Source organism: Erpetoichthys calabaricus, chromosome 1 (assembly GCF_900747795.2).
Source record: "Erpetoichthys calabaricus chromosome 1, fErpCal1.3, whole genome shotgun sequence".
NCBI lineage: Eukaryota > Metazoa > Chordata > Cladistia > Polypteriformes > Polypteridae > Erpetoichthys > Erpetoichthys calabaricus.
In genome coordinates, this window is record NC_041394.2 from 337,523,392 (window position 1) to 337,540,815 (window position 17,424).

At 39.1% G+C, this 17,424-nt stretch overlaps 2 protein-coding genes across 4 annotated transcripts in view; both read right to left on the reverse strand.

Annotated features, from left to right (window-relative positions):
- Positions 1 to 17,424, reverse strand: part of LOC114667766 (oocyte zinc finger protein XlCOF7.1-like) — a 228,360-nt gene that overhangs the window by 148,667 nt on the left and 62,269 nt on the right. The gene's annotated exons all lie outside the window — the stretch shown is intronic.
- Positions 1 to 17,424, reverse strand: part of LOC114666901 (NACHT, LRR and PYD domains-containing protein 3-like) — an 84,292-nt gene that overhangs the window by 58,623 nt on the left and 8,245 nt on the right. The window contains exons 5-7 of the mRNA XM_051933362.1: positions 10,515 to 10,553; positions 8,770 to 8,787; positions 700 to 866 (exon numbers count right to left, since the gene is read on the reverse strand). Of these exons, the coding sequence (XP_051789322.1) occupies positions 700 to 866; positions 8,770 to 8,787; positions 10,515 to 10,553 (224 nt within the window). The remainder of the gene's footprint in view (positions 1 to 699; positions 867 to 8,769; positions 8,788 to 10,514; positions 10,554 to 17,424) is intronic.

Below are 17,424 nucleotides of genomic sequence, written 5' to 3' on the forward strand. Positions count from 1 at the left end.
GGCTAATCTATCATGGCTACCTTAGAAATACAACACAACAGTACAAACAACAAGGCCAAATGCAAGAACAGATTATACCATTCACTAAATACAGAGCTATCACAGGAGGATACAGATTTGTTCAAATGCATCAAAGACAAAGTAGAAATGAATTAACAAACAAATCACATGTCACTGAAGAAATCAAAACATGAAGGTGGAGCACCGGTGCAAACTGTGTGTTTATTGGTTATCATTAGAGCCAATCAAATAGAGGAGACAGCAGTAATCTGCATGCCAACCATATGGCCGTACACTCCTATGTAGTTTTCATGAATTTTGAAAAACATTGGGCAGTGTGGAAAATGGTTGTGGATTTTCATTATTTATATCAGTTAGTAGCACAGGAGGAGGAAAAATCTGAAAGGAAAAACCTAATTAATTTTAGAATACCCCATTATGACATACCAATACAAAATGAGCAGAAAATGATCATTTTACTAGTTTGTCCAGCTTTTCAGAACTACAGCTAATTTTGCAACCGATGACTTCACTGGAAATGTCAGCTAATACATTTTTCACTTTTTTTTATGAACAAATCTCAGCTTTGCCCTGGTCTTTCTGTGGAGATTCTGCCAATTCTGGGAGAATCAAACACATTTTTAATTTAAAGTGGAGCCACCTAGATTGGACCCTGACTTTAGACCAGGGGTCTCCTACCTTTGCCTCATTGCTGGTCAAGATCTGCTTGGTGACCAGGGTTTGCAGGATGTATGATATCTTAAATTTAAGTATGAAGACCAGGTTGGGTTTGAAGTACTCGGTTAACTTGAGCAGATCTTCACGACTGTAGCTTTGTAGAGCCTTTGGAGTGGTCCGTTTGACAGCTGCAGTGAAAGAAGACAAGACAGAAGCAGAGTGAAGACTTGTGGAGACTCTGGGTAACAGGTCAGGCCAGAACACACCACATTAAACTGCTGTGGGATTAAATGTCCCGAAAGAGGAACCAGCTGTGGTATACAGAAAAAATAAGCACATTAAGGTCATTTACCAACTTGCACGTTAGCACATTGTTGTCTGTGGTTAATCCAAATCTACAATTATCTGCCTGTAATTCCTATCAACTTGTATTTTATGGAGTATCCGCTGATGAAACACAGCAACAAAGTCCTGGTACAGCATTTTAAACCACTTCACTTTAATTCTGTGACGTGAGTAGCTTATTCACTATGTAGTTGGCAGCATGCACATTGACTACTGGTTATGTTTCATATCTCATCAGCATTCTTTACACACACACATATAGGTAAGGTACATATTTGGCTAAGAGAATGTTACATTTATAGTGGCGAGAGAGAGTGGAGAGAGCGCACTTGCACAGATTTCAATTTTGAACTTTGGTATGCTGCTGCTGGAGAATGTGAATTTCCCATTGGGATTAATAAAGTATCTGTCTATTTAGTTGTTTTTAAAAGCTTTTAATTCTGATGCTTTAATCAATTTTAATATAGACTGTTCAACAAAAGGATAACAAGAAAAACAAAAGAATATTTTATTTATGGTCAAAATTTAGTTTTTAAAATATTGGATTGTTTTTTTCTTAGTCTGATCCCATTATTTTATAAAATTGATAAACATTTATAGTCTTACCTTTATGAAGTCCATGTGCCTATCCTTCTCAATGAAAATCTCCATCACTGTCTTGTAAAAGTCTTCCTTATTTTCCTTTAGTTTTAAAAGTCTTAATCTTCCATTTTGGCAGTCAGAACAAAAAATAAAAACAAACGGAGCGCTGCAGTGCACTTGACTTTCTGATATCGCTAACTTATTTGCACCTCGGCATAGAAGAACAGCAGCAATGAGCACCTGTTGGGCTCACATGCGCCCCCCCATCAGTGAGACACGGTAATGTCTACTTCACCTGGTGCCTTTTTACTGCAGTTTTATTCTGATCAGCACAGCTAAATATGTCACACACATTCATTAAAGATATTATCCAGACTGTGGAAAGTCAAAGTGTATAATAAACGTGTCTGCAAACATTAAATTGGTGACATACAGAGAGACGGCAACAGACACGCACAAATTGCATGCATCAACGCCGTGTGTGAGAGAGAGCGCAGTCCGAGGTGAGGGGAGGTGAAGCTCATCGCTGCCACACTTCGCGTTTCTCCCCTGTATTGGAACAGGAAAGGCGCCAAGTCAGCGATTTTGACTATGAAAATGATCAAAATGATTGGAATCATACAGAGAACAAATTTATAGTACAGACCAGTGGACACATTTATTTCATGTTATCATTATTAGTTTTTTTTACTTTTCATGATGACGCCTCCCCTGACCGCACGTCCCTGGTTTAATTACAGTAAATACTCTTTAGTTTGTTCTTGTAAAGTTGGACAACATTAAATCAGATCTCCTCTGTCTAAATGCACCCATACAGGACCACAGCATTGATATCTTAAGAGATACGTGATCACCAGAAACTTTGAAGACTGCAGGAGAAATGATGTCCAGCTCTGCACATTTCTTTATTCCTTAAAAGAATAAAATAAATGTGGCCCAACTGAGGGGATGGATGGGAACAATGTGGCAATAATGAGTCCTTACTAGATGATTAAGTTCAGGTTGATATGGTTTTATTTAATGGTACATCTAACTGGCACTCCTTGTAATTCTTGTATTTTCATGGAGGTTCTGTTGTCATTGTTGAGGAGCTAACAATACTGGCAGGGCTGGCGATGCTTCCTTTAGTGTTTGAATCAATTAAAAGTGAGACTTGGACACACATTTATACATGAGTGTGCTTTGTTATCCCATGACTGGTTGCATATTCCAGTTTGACTTGAATGTTGGCCATTTTTGCATGCTAGGATTTTTCACTCCAATTTCCTATCTGCTCTCTTGGCAGCCAGTGTTCTTATTTTCTGATCAGTGCGAATATTCATCAAGCATCTCAGAATTACTCCTAAGAATTGCACTAAAAGTCGGACTAGGATAAGAATTTGCCCTACCTCAGAGAAGGACATGAGAAGTATTTATGAAGCATACCTACACCAATGCCTAGCAAGGAATAAGAGTTCACGTTTGAGGATGAATAACCCCGAGCCTCACATTGGCACTCATGAAGGCATTCTGTCATTTCCTTTGAAATTATCCTTCGTAGTTTTCTGATAGGGCTTCATCACAAAGAAAGGAGTTGGGAACCTGTGCTGATATTACTTTGCCACACCCACCACATGATGAACCACTTGGATTGGGACCTGAATGCAGCAGGTGACACCTCAGCACCACACTAGAACAGTGTGAGGTGTTTTTACAATGGCTGGAGTGCCAATCCTGCCATCAACCGCCATGTTTTCTCTGCAAGTTGGAGGACCTTCTTGCAGGGCTGGATGCAGGTTAATGTCATACCTAGGATGGAGCAATTGCAGGTTAAGGGCCTTGCTCAAGGGAGTAATTTGTGGCATTTATGGGATTCGAACCAGCAACCTTACAATTGCCGGCGCAGATCCATAGCCTCAGAGCCACCATTCCAACCCACCACAAAGATAATAATATAATTAACAATAATATTCAAAGAGACGTTATTACCTCTAAAGGTTATGCCAGTCTCATGGAGTATTCTAGAGTTGTGTGATGAACTGGGCTACTTCTGATCAACACCAAGAATAATACTGTAACAAGCACCAGGATGGAAAGACCAGGATAGACACCAAAAAAGAGTTAACAGGCATGTTTGTTTAACAATAATTGATTCACGGCTAGGGTTGCCAGACGTCCCTTAAATACGGGACATGTCCCATATTTCATCATTTTGTCCCCTGTCCCATACGGACCTTTCAGGGACACCCAAATGTCCCGTATTTAGTTCATTTTCAAATTTCGTAATAAAAATATATTTTACTACCTTCTTACGTAACTTAGTTGTAACTTTATAAAGTAATTATACTTTTTCTCAGATTCTCTTCGCTTTGGCTCTCCAGCCACCCTACTGTGCAGTTCTGTGTCAGCATGGTCAATGAAGGGTGTTGTTACTACGGCTCACTTTTTTTCTAACCTAAAAACTAATCCATCCATCCATCCATCCCAAGATGCCAAAGGGCAAGTGTAGATTTTGTGATGAATATTCCAGCGAATGGACATTTATCAAACAAGGCAGAAGCTGTTTTGAAGCAAACTGTAGTGTATGTAATTGCACATTCAGTAAATAATTTTCAAATGATTTTACTTTTGTTTTCCTCATAACCCATTAAAATCCTTGCTTTATGTTTTTAACTTATGTCTCTACTTTTATATAAAAAAGTAGCAACTTCCTTTTAATATATGACATGCCTTATGGAAACAGTAGTATTTCAGCAGTGACATTAAGTTTATTGGATTAATAGAAAATAAGCAATATGCATCATGACAAACTTAGACAGGTGCATAAATTTGAGCACCACAACAGAGATATTACATCAATTCTTAGTTGAGCCTCCTTTTGCAAATATAACAGTATCTAGATGCCTTCTATAGCCTTTGATGAGTGTCTGGATTCTGGATGGTGGTATTGTTGACCATTCTTCCATACAAAATCTCTCCAGTTCAGTTAAATTTGAAGGCTGTCAAGCATGGACAGCCTGCTTCAAATCATCCCATAGATTTTCGATGATATTCAAGTAAGGGGACTGTGACAGCCATTCCAGAACATTGTACTTCTCCCTCTGCATGAATGCCTTTGTAGATTTCGAACTGTGTTTTGGGTCATTGTCTTGTTGGAATATTCAACCTTTGTGTAACTTCAACTTTGTGTCTGATGCTTGAACAATTTCCTGAAGAATTTGTTGATATTGGGTTGAATTCATCCGACCCACGACTTTAACAAGGGCCCCAGCCCCTGAACTAGCCACACAGCCCCACAGCATGATGGAACCTCCACCAAATTTGACAGTAGGTAGCAGGTGTTTTTCTTGGAATGTGGTGTTGGTCTTCCACCATACAAAGCACTTTTTGTTATGACCAAATAACTCAATTTTTGTCTCATCAGTCCAAAACACTTTGTTCCATAATGAATCTGGCTTGTCTAAATGAGCATTTGCATACAACAAGCGACTCTGTTTGTGGCGTGAGTGCAGAAAGGGCTTCTTTCTCATCACCCTGCCATACAGATGTTCTTTGTACAAATTGCGCTGAATTGTAGAACGATGTACAGATACACCATCTGCAGCAAGATGTTCTTGCAGGTCTTTGGAGGTGATCTGTGGGTTGTCTATAACCATTCTCACAATCCTGCGCATATGCTGCTCCTGTATTTTTCTTGGCCTGCCAGACCTGTTGGGTTTAACAGCAACTGTGCCTGTGGCCTGCCATTTTCTGGTGACATTCCGTACAGTTGAAACTGACAGTTTAAACCTCTCAGCTAGCTTTTTGTAGCTTTCCCTTAAACCATGAGACTGAACAATCTTTGTTTTCAGATCTTTTGAGAGTTGCTTTGAGGATCCCATGCTGTCACTCTTCAGAGGAGAGTCAAAGGGAAGCACAACTTGCAATTGACCACCTTAAATACCTTTATATCTCATGATTGGACACTCCTGTCTATGAAGTTCAAGGCTTAACGAGCTAATCCAACCAATTTAGTGTTACAAGTAAATCAGCATTGAGCAGTGACAGGCATTCAAATCAGCATAATTATAAGGGGACCCACATTTGTGCACAGCCAATTTTTCACATTTGATTTAATTTCATACAACTAAATACTGCTTCACTAAAAATCTTTGTTTGGAAAACACCCCAGTACTCAGATGTTCCTAGGAAATGAAAGACATACCACTGTTATCATTTTTGTTGAAAGTAGAGTAAATTATTATTCAGACTGACAGGAGTTCCAAAACTTTTTCATATGACTGTATATAGTAATATAGAGAGAGATTTTAACCCTTTCAGGGTGGATGTCGACTTTTGTCAAAAGGAATGGTTGACAGTGGCAATCAACTGTAAATGGAAAGGAAACTTAGCTTCATTGGTCTGCTTGTGATTCCCTGTGTCCACATGGGTAGCAAGGATCAAACAACAGCAAAAATGGCATAGACATCTGGTGAGAGATTGCAGCGAATGCGTAAAGCAAAAATACTCCATGGTTGACATTTTGCATATTATCACTGAAATGGATTGTGACTTGTGACTTTGACACAAGTGACTGAAAACTAATGTGAGGTACCAGCATTAGCTGATCGTGGTACTGAACAAGTTTGTGTAGCTGACCCGCCTATGACAATGTTTGCCTGAGAGGACTGAAACTTACTTTTCCTTGAGGTACAAACTAGATTACAGTGCACCTGCTCCCCGCCACGCAAAGACAGTCTGGTGGCCAGCCTGCTGCGGATTCTTGGCAAGCTGGTGGGCACAGCATGAAGCAACAGATGTTTAATATCTGTGTGAAACCTTTGCTTTGTGTGCTTTTCAGAAAACTGTGTTATTTGGAAATAATATTCAGCCCTCAAAGAGTTAAAAGAGTGTCCCGTATTTCTAATTTTCTAATCTGGCAACCCTATTCACTGCTGTACTTCTAGAAGAATCACCTTTCCGCTGTTAAGGTCACAAGAAGCGCCTTGTAAAATCACAGTTAACGAGCCTAGCCACTTTTCCTGAAGTCATGTTCACTCTTGTTCCCAATAGTCTTCCAAAGTCATGTGCCATACCTCTCTCTGTATTACACGGCTGTATTTATCTAATGCCCTGGGAGTCTCCACTTGCCTTCCAGGCCTTGTAAAGTGCAATGTGAATATTCACAGTGTTGGTGGAATGCAGTGTCCGCTTACTTGTGTGACGTTTTGCTGTCAATCCCCCGTCCAGCCCTGCTTACCTTTCAGGTAATATGCTGGCTACTACAAAATGATTTGCATTCATGACCACCCGAGTGTTGATACTGTGACGTTTTTTGCATCACATTCACAACAACAGGAGCTGAAACAGGCACTTGGGAAATATTACAGCACACAGAATCACAACACGCTGCAGTTTTCAGCTGTGAATCCATGTTGCGATTCAAAGTAGATAAATTTCTGAAAACACAAATGCACAGTGTTTGTTCAATATGGTTGGAATGTTGAAGCTACAGAGAAAGCAAAACTGTGTTAAGTGTACTTAAAAAAAGAAATATATATTACCATGAATGTGCAATAGATTAATAAGCAACCTTCCTTAAGTTGTTTACACTTTGTAATGCCTCCAAAACAAGTTAGGAGAGTAAAGCAAACAAACTGGGTCTGTTACAAGGACAAAAACATCACTTTTTTCTGTGCGTTTTGTGATCGTGTTGTTTGTGGGGTGGAGTGATATGTTGCATATTTTGTATGTCATTAGCATTGTACTTGTTATAATGTTATAGGAGCAATGAAAATGGAAAAGCCATTTTTTTCCTCTACCCCCAAAACTTTAGGAATGCTGTTTTTTAATGACTGAATTAGTGGCCACCTGTGACAAGGAGGGCGAGTTTTATTACTTAATGACTTGCATTTCCTTTCCTGGTTGTTTATTTGAAGGATGTTGACATGAAACAGAAATCCTTAGGGGGCTGTGTCTGAGCTATTCCATTGGTGAACGGCCCAGGAAGTTATTTGTTTGTCAGGAGGTGTGCAGGGCCAATAAAAAGAGAGGCTTGCAAAGGCCGTACTCTCTTTTTTAGGCATGTTGCATCCTGGTGAAACAAGACCAGATGAAGACCTAAAGAAAGCAGGCAACTTGGGCTTGGGCAGATGATGAGCTGATCAGGGTGAATCAAATGCAGCTACAAGATATTGCGCCACCTGAAATTACACATCTAGCATTATCAGAGGGTATGGTTTTGGTTTGCAAAGCCGCATTCATTTTGCTCGCATAGCATTAGTTATAATAAAATTTGTTACCACATGCACTTCAGAAGAGGTCACCCACCTGAAGCTAAGTATATTCGCCCCCAGCCAGTACTTGGATGGGAGACCATCTAGGAAAAGCTTGGGTTGCTGCTGGAAGAGGTGTTGGTGAGTCCAGCAGGAAGCGCATACCCTGTGATACTGAATGTGGATCCCAATGCCCCAGAGCAGGGACAGGGACACTGTGTTATAAAAATAGCGTTGTCTTCTGGATGAGATGTAAGGTCCTGACTGTCTGTGGTCATAAAAGATCGCTGGGTGTCCGTTGTAAAGAGTAGGGTGTATCTTGATTTCCAGGGTAAATTGCCCTCCATGGCCTAGTCATTCTGGCCCCCTAATCATTCCCTGTCTCTCTATCACCACTTCACCTTCTAATAGCTAATGTGTGGTGAGCATACTGGCGCAATAATGACAGCTGGTCTCATCATCTAGGTGGGTGCTACACATTGGTGTTGGTTGAAGTGGCTTCCTGCTCAATGCTTTGAGTAGTGAAAGAAGCACTATATAAATGTAAAGAATTATTATTATTATGATTACCTTTAATACATAGTTACAGTAAATATGTGGCTCTTTCACTTGCCTGTTTTTTGCTCTGTCTAACTGCCTGAAGCTAAACCTAAAGAAGGGTTTTGGGGAGGTGGCGAGGATGAAATGCTGAACTGAAGTGGTGTAACTGACGACAGTGTTGTAAGTGTATGGGATTTGAGGCATTTTGGTCAAGTCTACACAATAAAGAATGCAAAGGTGATAATAGGGTCACCATAGGACCCTATAAGACAGAACTGCCTGGCTGCATGGCACTTTTTCAAGCATACCAACAACTTATAGTTATTAGAGTACGTGAATTATTGTGGTAAATAAATAGAAAATAATCCAAATAATAAGAATGTACACATACCTGGATCATTTATTATCTCTGTGGAAAAATCGAAAAGAAAATGAGTTACTGTAAGCATTCCTGATGGATGTTCTCTGGCTTCTTTTTGTACAAATGCTACCTGACTGTAGTGATCTGCTCTCAAATAAACTCTTATGTGCCAGGGTTTACTTTCCATCTGCCACAAATCACTTTCACTTTGTTCAACCTCATGTGGCACCTGGACTCTTCAGCCAATCCTGGCACCACTGAGGCACCTGTCCATTGCTGGAAGTACAATTAACAGGGCTGCAGCCGTTGTGCAAACCACCCATTGGCTGATTATCCCACCTAGTAATCAGTAAACCTTTGAGGGGAAACTGCAGCAGTGTGTCGTTCTTCAGATATTTGTAACCATCTCATTCATCCATTCCAAAGTCTGCCTCCCAACACTGTGCTTCGGGGTTGGGGTTGGAGGGTCTGAGCCCAGAGCAGGATGCCTGCCTTTTCAATGCAAGGCCCACAGACTCACCTCCACTCACTTAAATCAGGAGAATGTCCAGTCCTCCGCCAACCCGACTACATGAAATGAAACCCACAAATTTAATTCAGTTTAATTTTGTATAGCACTCTTTGTGGAGTGCAGGCGCAGTTCACACGTGGATTCAAATACAAACTTTACAACTTACTGTTTGCATAAGGAATACATTTTAAAGACACAGACAGGGAAACAAAAGAGTCAGAATATGATTAATATATGGTGAATGGAACCTTTCAGTACCCATTTATTAATAAATTATCGACCTGTTTTTTTTTTTTTTAACAAAACGTTAACGGTTTCTACTTTTAACACTATTTACAGGGTAGAGTTAGGTTTGTTAAAAAAATCTGAGTGTAATTGCAAAACCCGTGGTTTTTTTTGTGTGTGGTTCCCCAAGAGGTAGGTCCACCTGCCTGTCACGGTCAAGGGGTCACCATCAGCCCTATAAAGGCCAAGCAAACAAGCAGTCCCTTGTGATTCACTGATTATGACTGGAGGTGTGGTGAGATGCAGTGAGTATTGTTTCTGTGTCTGTTTTTTTTGTGGATTAAATGGATTTTGAACCAGGAATTCAGCTGCTGGATTGTCTATTGGGACTTGTTTGCCTTGGATTATCTTTGTTGCTGCAGACAATTCCTTTTTCCTCTTATTTTTGTTGATAATAAATTTGTTTTTTTTTTTTTGGTCTTTGACCTTTTGTGAGTTGCCAGGTATTGATCAGCCTAAAGTGTGTGGGCAGTTTCAGATATTTTTAGGACTTCCGTGTTTAGGAGCCCAAAGTTCATGGCACAAATTGACATCAGAGAAGTAAAACTACTTAGGGAACCAGGGAGTGAGACTTCAGCAGGGTGAGATGGAGTGCAAGGCTCCCAGAATAAGTCACAAAGCAGGCCAGGACCTTCACTGGGTAGCACAGAAGAGGCTGAATCCAAGCCAGACAGTTCCCTATCTGCTATCTACAGGCTTTGGCTTAAACAGGCTTAAAATGGGAAACTGGTTTTTAAAGGTCCAAATTCAAAGAAAGTCCAGAAATATACCAAGACTCCCTACAAGGGAAAGGGTGACTGTAAACTTCTGGCTTGTGAACAAAAGGGCAATTTAAAGGCTTTGATAACAAGTTCACCAGTACTGCAAAATGCTTCAAATATTTTGATATTCCAGAATATTAATTAGCGTGATTTAATTTAACTATATTTTTATTTTATTGGTTGCGTTTCTGTAAAATGAGCTAAATCATTTTTCTTACCATATTCCTTGCGCAGGTAACAGAGTCGTAAAAAGTAAACTATGGAGAAAAGAGAGAAGAGAGTTCACTGCAACTGAATCCAATTTACACTTAAAGTGTGTTTTCAAATATTTCCCCATCATGCACAGAAATGCAGAATTGTTAAAATGAAATAAAAACTGTACTGAACACAAACACAGCATGTAACCATGAGTGGTCTTCTGAAAATAAATATATTAACTTTTACAAATCAGCCAGCACAGCATCACAGAGGATTAATTAGAAATGCACGAAATCATTCATTTACCTGATGTTATACTTAAAATTCAAATCTTTCCAATTAAAATGCTACCATTTTAAATTTTCAAATTTCCCCAAGGGATTAATAAAGTTTATCTTATCTAATCCAATCTGCAGTAGGATCATTCACTATTTTCAAAGGTAATTTGTTCTGAGCAAACTGTAAGGGAGTGGAAAATGACTGGGACATGCAGGGTTAAAGGAGCAGGCCAGACTCGTTGGCTAAGACAGCAGGAGCTCGTCAGCTAAACGCAAAAAATTCTACTGATCTGAATTAAAACTAAATTAAAAGTCTAAGGAAACAAAAAAAAAAAAACAGAAATCAAACTACTAGAATTAGCTGAAGGAAAGTCACCAATCAAAACTAATAATCACAGCAAATAGACAGCGCCATTTTTAACAATTATGTAGAAGCTTATGTGCAGTGCTCTCCATAATGTTCGGGACAAAGACACATTTTTCTTTGATTTCTCTCTCTGCTCCACAGTTTAAAATTAAAAATCAAACAATTCAGACATATTTTTTCCTAAACATCATGGAGGGCACTGTAGTGAACCCTGAGAAATTGATCTATATTTTAGAGATAAGGACATGACATTGTGATCTGCAACAACCCTGGAAACCATAAACAGGATGGCAGCGCCCATAAAACCTAAGGACAAGATGACAGTGATTGTCATAAAATCAAATGGTGGATCAAAGATGTCAGTACCATAATTATCTCCTTCTTTCGGCTGCTCCCATTAGGGGTTGCCACAGCAGATCATCTTTTTCCATCTTTTTCAGTCTTCTGCATCTTGCTCTGTTACACCCATCACCTGCATGGCCTCTCTCACCACATCCATAAACCTTCTCTTAGGCCTTCCTCTTTTCCTCTTCCCTGGCAGCTCTATCTTTAACATCCTTCCCCCAATATACTCAGCATCTCTCCTCTGCACATGTCCAAATCAACACAATCTCACCTCTCTGACTTTGTCTCCCAACTGTCCACCCTGAGCTGACCCTCTAATGTCCTCATTTCTAATCCTATCCATCCTCGTCACACCCAATGCAAATCTTAGCATCTTTAACTTTCCCACCTCCAGCTCTGTCTCCTGCTTTCTGGTCAGTGCCACCGTCTCCAACCCATATAATATAGCTGGTCTCACTACCATCTTGTAGACCTTCCCTTTCACTCTTGCCATAATGATATAGATAATAAAATAACATTCAGCACAATGTTCTTGTGAAGAAATGATCATAAAATGACAAAATACAAGAAAAAACAAAAACGATATAACCATGAGAGATTTGGTCTGGATGGGAGTGGAGTTGGTTTCCACTAAATTACAAAGACAGTCTTTGCTTCAAAGGTCAGACTGTCATTGTTTCTCTCAGGGAGTGGACAGCTCAAATATCATGACAGTAGAACACAGCAACAGAGAGATGTCTGGAATTCCAATTGAGCTGCTTCTCTAGTGGATTGAGATGAGCCAGTTGAGGTGGTTTGACCATGTTGTAAGCGGGGAGCGGCTCCTTCAAGAGCTGCTTCACGCATGTCACAATGGGCTGAGACCATCTGGCAGACCCAGGACACGCTAGCAGGGTTATATCTCTAGGCTAGCTTGGGACTGTCTAGGAATTCCTGAGGAAGAAGTAGAACCTGTATCTGGAGTCAGGAAAGTCTAGGCTGACCTGCTGCCAGTGCGACCCTCAACTGGAAAAAGCAGATAAGAACATGACATGATATTAGACCAGATGAGGACATTAAAAATGAAAATATAAGGGCACTCTTCACTATTCTTCAACCTCGGTAGACTGTCACCAAGATCATGCTTTCCAGCTGTTAAGTACAAAACATCAGGATGGTTTTCGCAGATTTTTTTCATGACTAATTCAACTGTTCAAAAAAGGTGACTGCTAAATCATAATCTTAACAAAGCATCCCCCATAAACATAAAATAATTCTCTAAACACTGACCAAATGATTCCTCCTTGCTGTGTCCATGCCAATGTATGCAGAGAACACAGTCCACACAATGTGTGGCATCAGCGAGTTGATCAAATAAGAAGCCAAGAGTAGAGAACATTTTAGGAAGTGTAGAGAGTCATCAATGAGCTCACAGATGGTGATCAACAACAGAAGGTCATATCTGACGAGTTTTAGGGCACTTTTTAGTGTTAGACCCTGTGGGAGACAATTTGGTTTTGAATTAAACCAGTCTTGAGCAATGCATATTCTCATATCAATCATTAAATTATTTATTTTTGCTGTGTGGGTCTCTAATGCTACTCTGTTTGGTGGATTGTTATTATTATCATTATTATCATTGTTGTTCTTTTGTCAACGTTAGGTAAAAGAATGCTGCCAAATTAAATTGTTATTAATTATTTTAGGCCCTTAAGCTTAATGTGAATGAAAGGCAAATTAATGAAAGGGAATATTAGGTTTAGGTTTTTTAGGTTTAGGTTTCTTTATTTAGTCATGTTTACACAAGAAAACATGAAATTTGCCTTCTCAGTTGCATCTAATAACAGGTAACAGACAGAATGAAATAAAACAGACAAATAGAAATAAGAAAGGTTAAGATAAGGCAGTTAGATAAAACATATTTACACACAAAAAAAAAAAAAAAAAAAGGTTACGGGATATATATCAAAACCTTAAACATTATCTCCGATATTTCTTACTGAAAAGTCGTATGGCACTAGGAAGACAGGAGTTTCTGGAGCGATTTGTGTGGGTTTTCAAAGCGACTATCCTTCCTGATTTACTGAAGTTTAGTTCTACATGTAATGGATGTCTGTCATCAGTTGAGATGATTTCCAGTTTCTTTAGCATTGCCCTCTGACACACACTAGTCAAATCATCTACATCAGCCCCAATAACTTTAGCTGCATACTTCGTAATCTGCTGGAGCTTTTTTGAGTTTTGGTTTGTCAGACTATTAAACAAGGCAATGAAACTGAAAGTGATCACAGACTGGATCATACTGCGATAGAAGGACAACATGAGGTCCTTGTCTACTTTAAATAGTTTGAGTTTATGGAGGAGAAATAAGTGCTGGTTGCATTTAGAAAATAAATTTTTTTGTATTTGTATTCCAGTTAAGATTGTTATCTAGTTAAGTTCCTAAGTATTTATATTCATTCGCTATTTCTACCTCCTCTCCCAGAACTACAATTGGTGAACATACAGATTTCTGTCTCTTAAAATCAAATATAATTTCTTTGGTCTTTTTTACATTCAGAGTGAGAGAGTTTTTATTGCACCAGTTTACCATACAGTCCACTTGATTTAGATAGTGAGATTGAGCAGCACATGGTAAGGAGAGGAGTTTAACTGAACAGTCAGCATTGGTTCAGAAGAGGGAGGTCATGTTTTACTAACATGCTGGAATTCTGTGAGGAGGCAACAAAAGGATATGACCAAAGTGGAGCAGATGATATAATTTATCTGGACTTTCATTTGATGAGGTGCCACATGAGAGGTTGGGCATCAAACTAAAAGAAGTGGGAGTTCAGGGTGATGTTTGTAGACGGGTTCAGAATTGGCTCAGACACAGGAAGCAGAGGATGATGGTGTGAGGAACCTCATTATAATAGTTATTAACCTGTGTTTAGGTACAGTGAGTAACTTAGTGTCCGATGATCGCAGTGCACAGGCAGGAGTGTAAGGAAGCAGCAGCTCAGACAGATAATGAGGGGCTAAACCATGAAGGGCTTTAAAAGTGAGAAGGATAATTTTATATTTGATTCTTGAAGAAACTGGTAACCAATGTAAATCATAGAGGACAGGAGTGATGTGACCAGATTTATTAGTGTGTGTAAGTAAACGAGCAGCAGACTTCTGAACATATTGTAATCTATTGATATATTTCATCGTGAGGCCATAAAACAATGCATTGCAATAGTCCAGATGGGTAGTGATGATGAAAGCATGAATGAGTGTTTCAGTATCTTTCACACTGAGGAAAGAATGCAGATGAGCAATATTATGAAGATGAAAAAAAGCTCTCTGTACGATTGAGCTGATGTGTGGTGGGAAAGTAAGAAGCTGATCAAAGATGACACCCAAGTTACGGACTGATGCTGAGGGTTCAACCAGGATCCCATCAATGTCAATTTTTAGCCCACGAAGGGTAGAGAAGACAGATTTGGTACCAACCAATAAGATTTCTGTTTTATCAGGATTGAGTTGTAAAAAATTATCTGTCATCCAATGATTGATTTCCCAAATGCAGTCAGTCAGTGCAACAGGTGAAGATGTTGCAGTTGCATCAACACTTACATAAAGTTATGTGTCATTGGCATAGCAGTGGAGGCTCAGACCATACAGACGAATAATCTCACCTAATGGGAGCATATAGATGTTAAAGAGGATTGGACTGAGAACTGACCCTTGAGGAATACCTTGTGTGAGTGAAGTAGTGGCAGATTTGTATTCCCTAATGAAGATATAGTACTGGCGATCACTGAAGTATGATGTGAACCAAGAAAGTGCAGCACCAGAGATGCCAATAGCTGAAAGTCGGGACAGTAAAATGTTATGGTTAACTGTATCAAACACTGCGCTTAAGTCAAGAAGAACTAGAATAGCTGCCATCCCAGAATCTGTGGTTATAAGGAAGTCATTGGCTACCTCAAATAAAGCAGTTTCAGTGCTATGTAGGGCTCTGAATCCAGATTGAAAAGGCTCAAGCAGGTTATGCAAATTTAAATAATCATTGAGTTGAGCAGCAACAACCTTTTCTAAGATCTCAGCCATAAATGGAAGATTAGAAATTGGGCGATAAAATTTTAGTTGTAAGGGATCTGAGCCAGGTTTTTTTTTTTTTTTTTTTTAAACAGGGGTTACAGCAGCAGTTTTTAAATCACTTGGAACAACACCAGTGCGGAAACTACAGTTGATAAAGTGAGAAATGGAGGCAGAACATTCATCAGTGCAAGCCTTCAGTAAAGTAGGGGCAGGATCTAGGTGGCAGGTAGATTGATTTAATTTATATATTACTTCTGCAATATAAGTTGGTGTAGTAGGGTTAAATTTAAATAAATAAACTGTAGCTTTAGAAGTATAATCAGTCGACAGAGATGAGGAATGGTTAGTAGAGAAACTTTGATATATGGTCATAATTTTTGACTGAAAAGAGTCCAAAAATAGATTACAGTGCTCAACAGAGAAATGAGGATTTTTAACAGCAGGTTGACAAAGTCTGTTAACGGTATTAAAAAGAGATTTAGGGCGACAAGTACTAAAGTCAATAAGAGTGGAATAGTACTTTGAACGTGCTGCCGATAAGGCACATCTGTATTCCTTCAGGTGTTCGGTGTAAGCCAGAGCGTGAACAGCCAGATCAGTCTTCTTCCAGAGCCTTTACAAGTGGCGACCAGCTTGTTTCATTAGTATCCAATTCTGTTGTAAGCCATGGAGATGTCCGGGTAGTAGGAACAACTAAGGATTTAATAGGTGCATAATGATCCAAAATTTGTGACAATGTGGAATTATAGAGAGATAAAATCTGTATAGGGCAAGACAACCCAGAAACATCATGGAAACAGGAAGCACCAACAGACATAGAGAAGGATAACTGGTCAATGTTCTTGATATTACGATAGGTTATTTTAGATTTTAGACTTATTTTAGGGAGGGGATAAGTGAAGCTAAATTTAATCATTTGAAATAAAGCAATCATTATGTGACTGAAGTGTAGGCTTTCAGCTTTAATTTAAGGTTTCATTTAATTTAATTTAGCTTTAATTTACGTTTAATAAAAATACTGTATGAGCCATTTAGGAATGACAGACATTTTTCTGCATAGCCCCCCATTTCCAGTGGCTCAAAAGTATTTGGACATTTGACCGAGAAGCTGAAGTAGATGGGGGCCGGTCCCTAATTATTTCATTCAATATTAAGCAGGTAAAAAAAAAGTTCTGAACTGAATGATTGTCCATACAAGTAAAACAAAAAAAAAGTGCTATCCATGCAAGAAAAAACAGTCCATCATGCTGAGAAAACAAATCAAACCCATCAGAGAGATAACAGAAATACCAGGGCCTCATGTATAAACGGTATGAATGCACAAAAATGTTGTATACGCTCATTTCCATGCTCACTTCCAGATGTACAAAAACTAAACTTGGTGTAAAGCCACGCACATTTTCACGGCAGCCTCACACTATGTGTTTGCACATTTCTGCTTGGTTTTGCAAACTGCCGACACCCAGTGTCAAAGCAATACTACAGTTTGTGTCGTTTCCCTTCTTTTTCATATTTGCATCAATGAAGTGGGCTTTACCAAATACAATGAAATTATTTGCATTTTTTCTATTATAAAAGGAAATCCTGAGATGAGACATTCTCGGAGATAATTTAAAGTTCTGTGAGAGATCATTTCAAGTCTCGCGAGACAAGAGATTTTGAAAAGTCCTGCCTTCCTCTCAAACATTTACAACCATGCACATGGTACAATCATTTCTCATTCGTGTGTATTGTCAGACACAGTTCATGTGCTCTCAGCTCCTAAAAATGTTTACGTTTTACACATTAAAATTTGTTTAAGAAAAGTACTCTTACTTTTTCCTCCTTTAAAGACGTTTTTCTGGACAGTATTTTTAGACATATAATCTATTTGTTTCCTTTGATGTGGTCCTT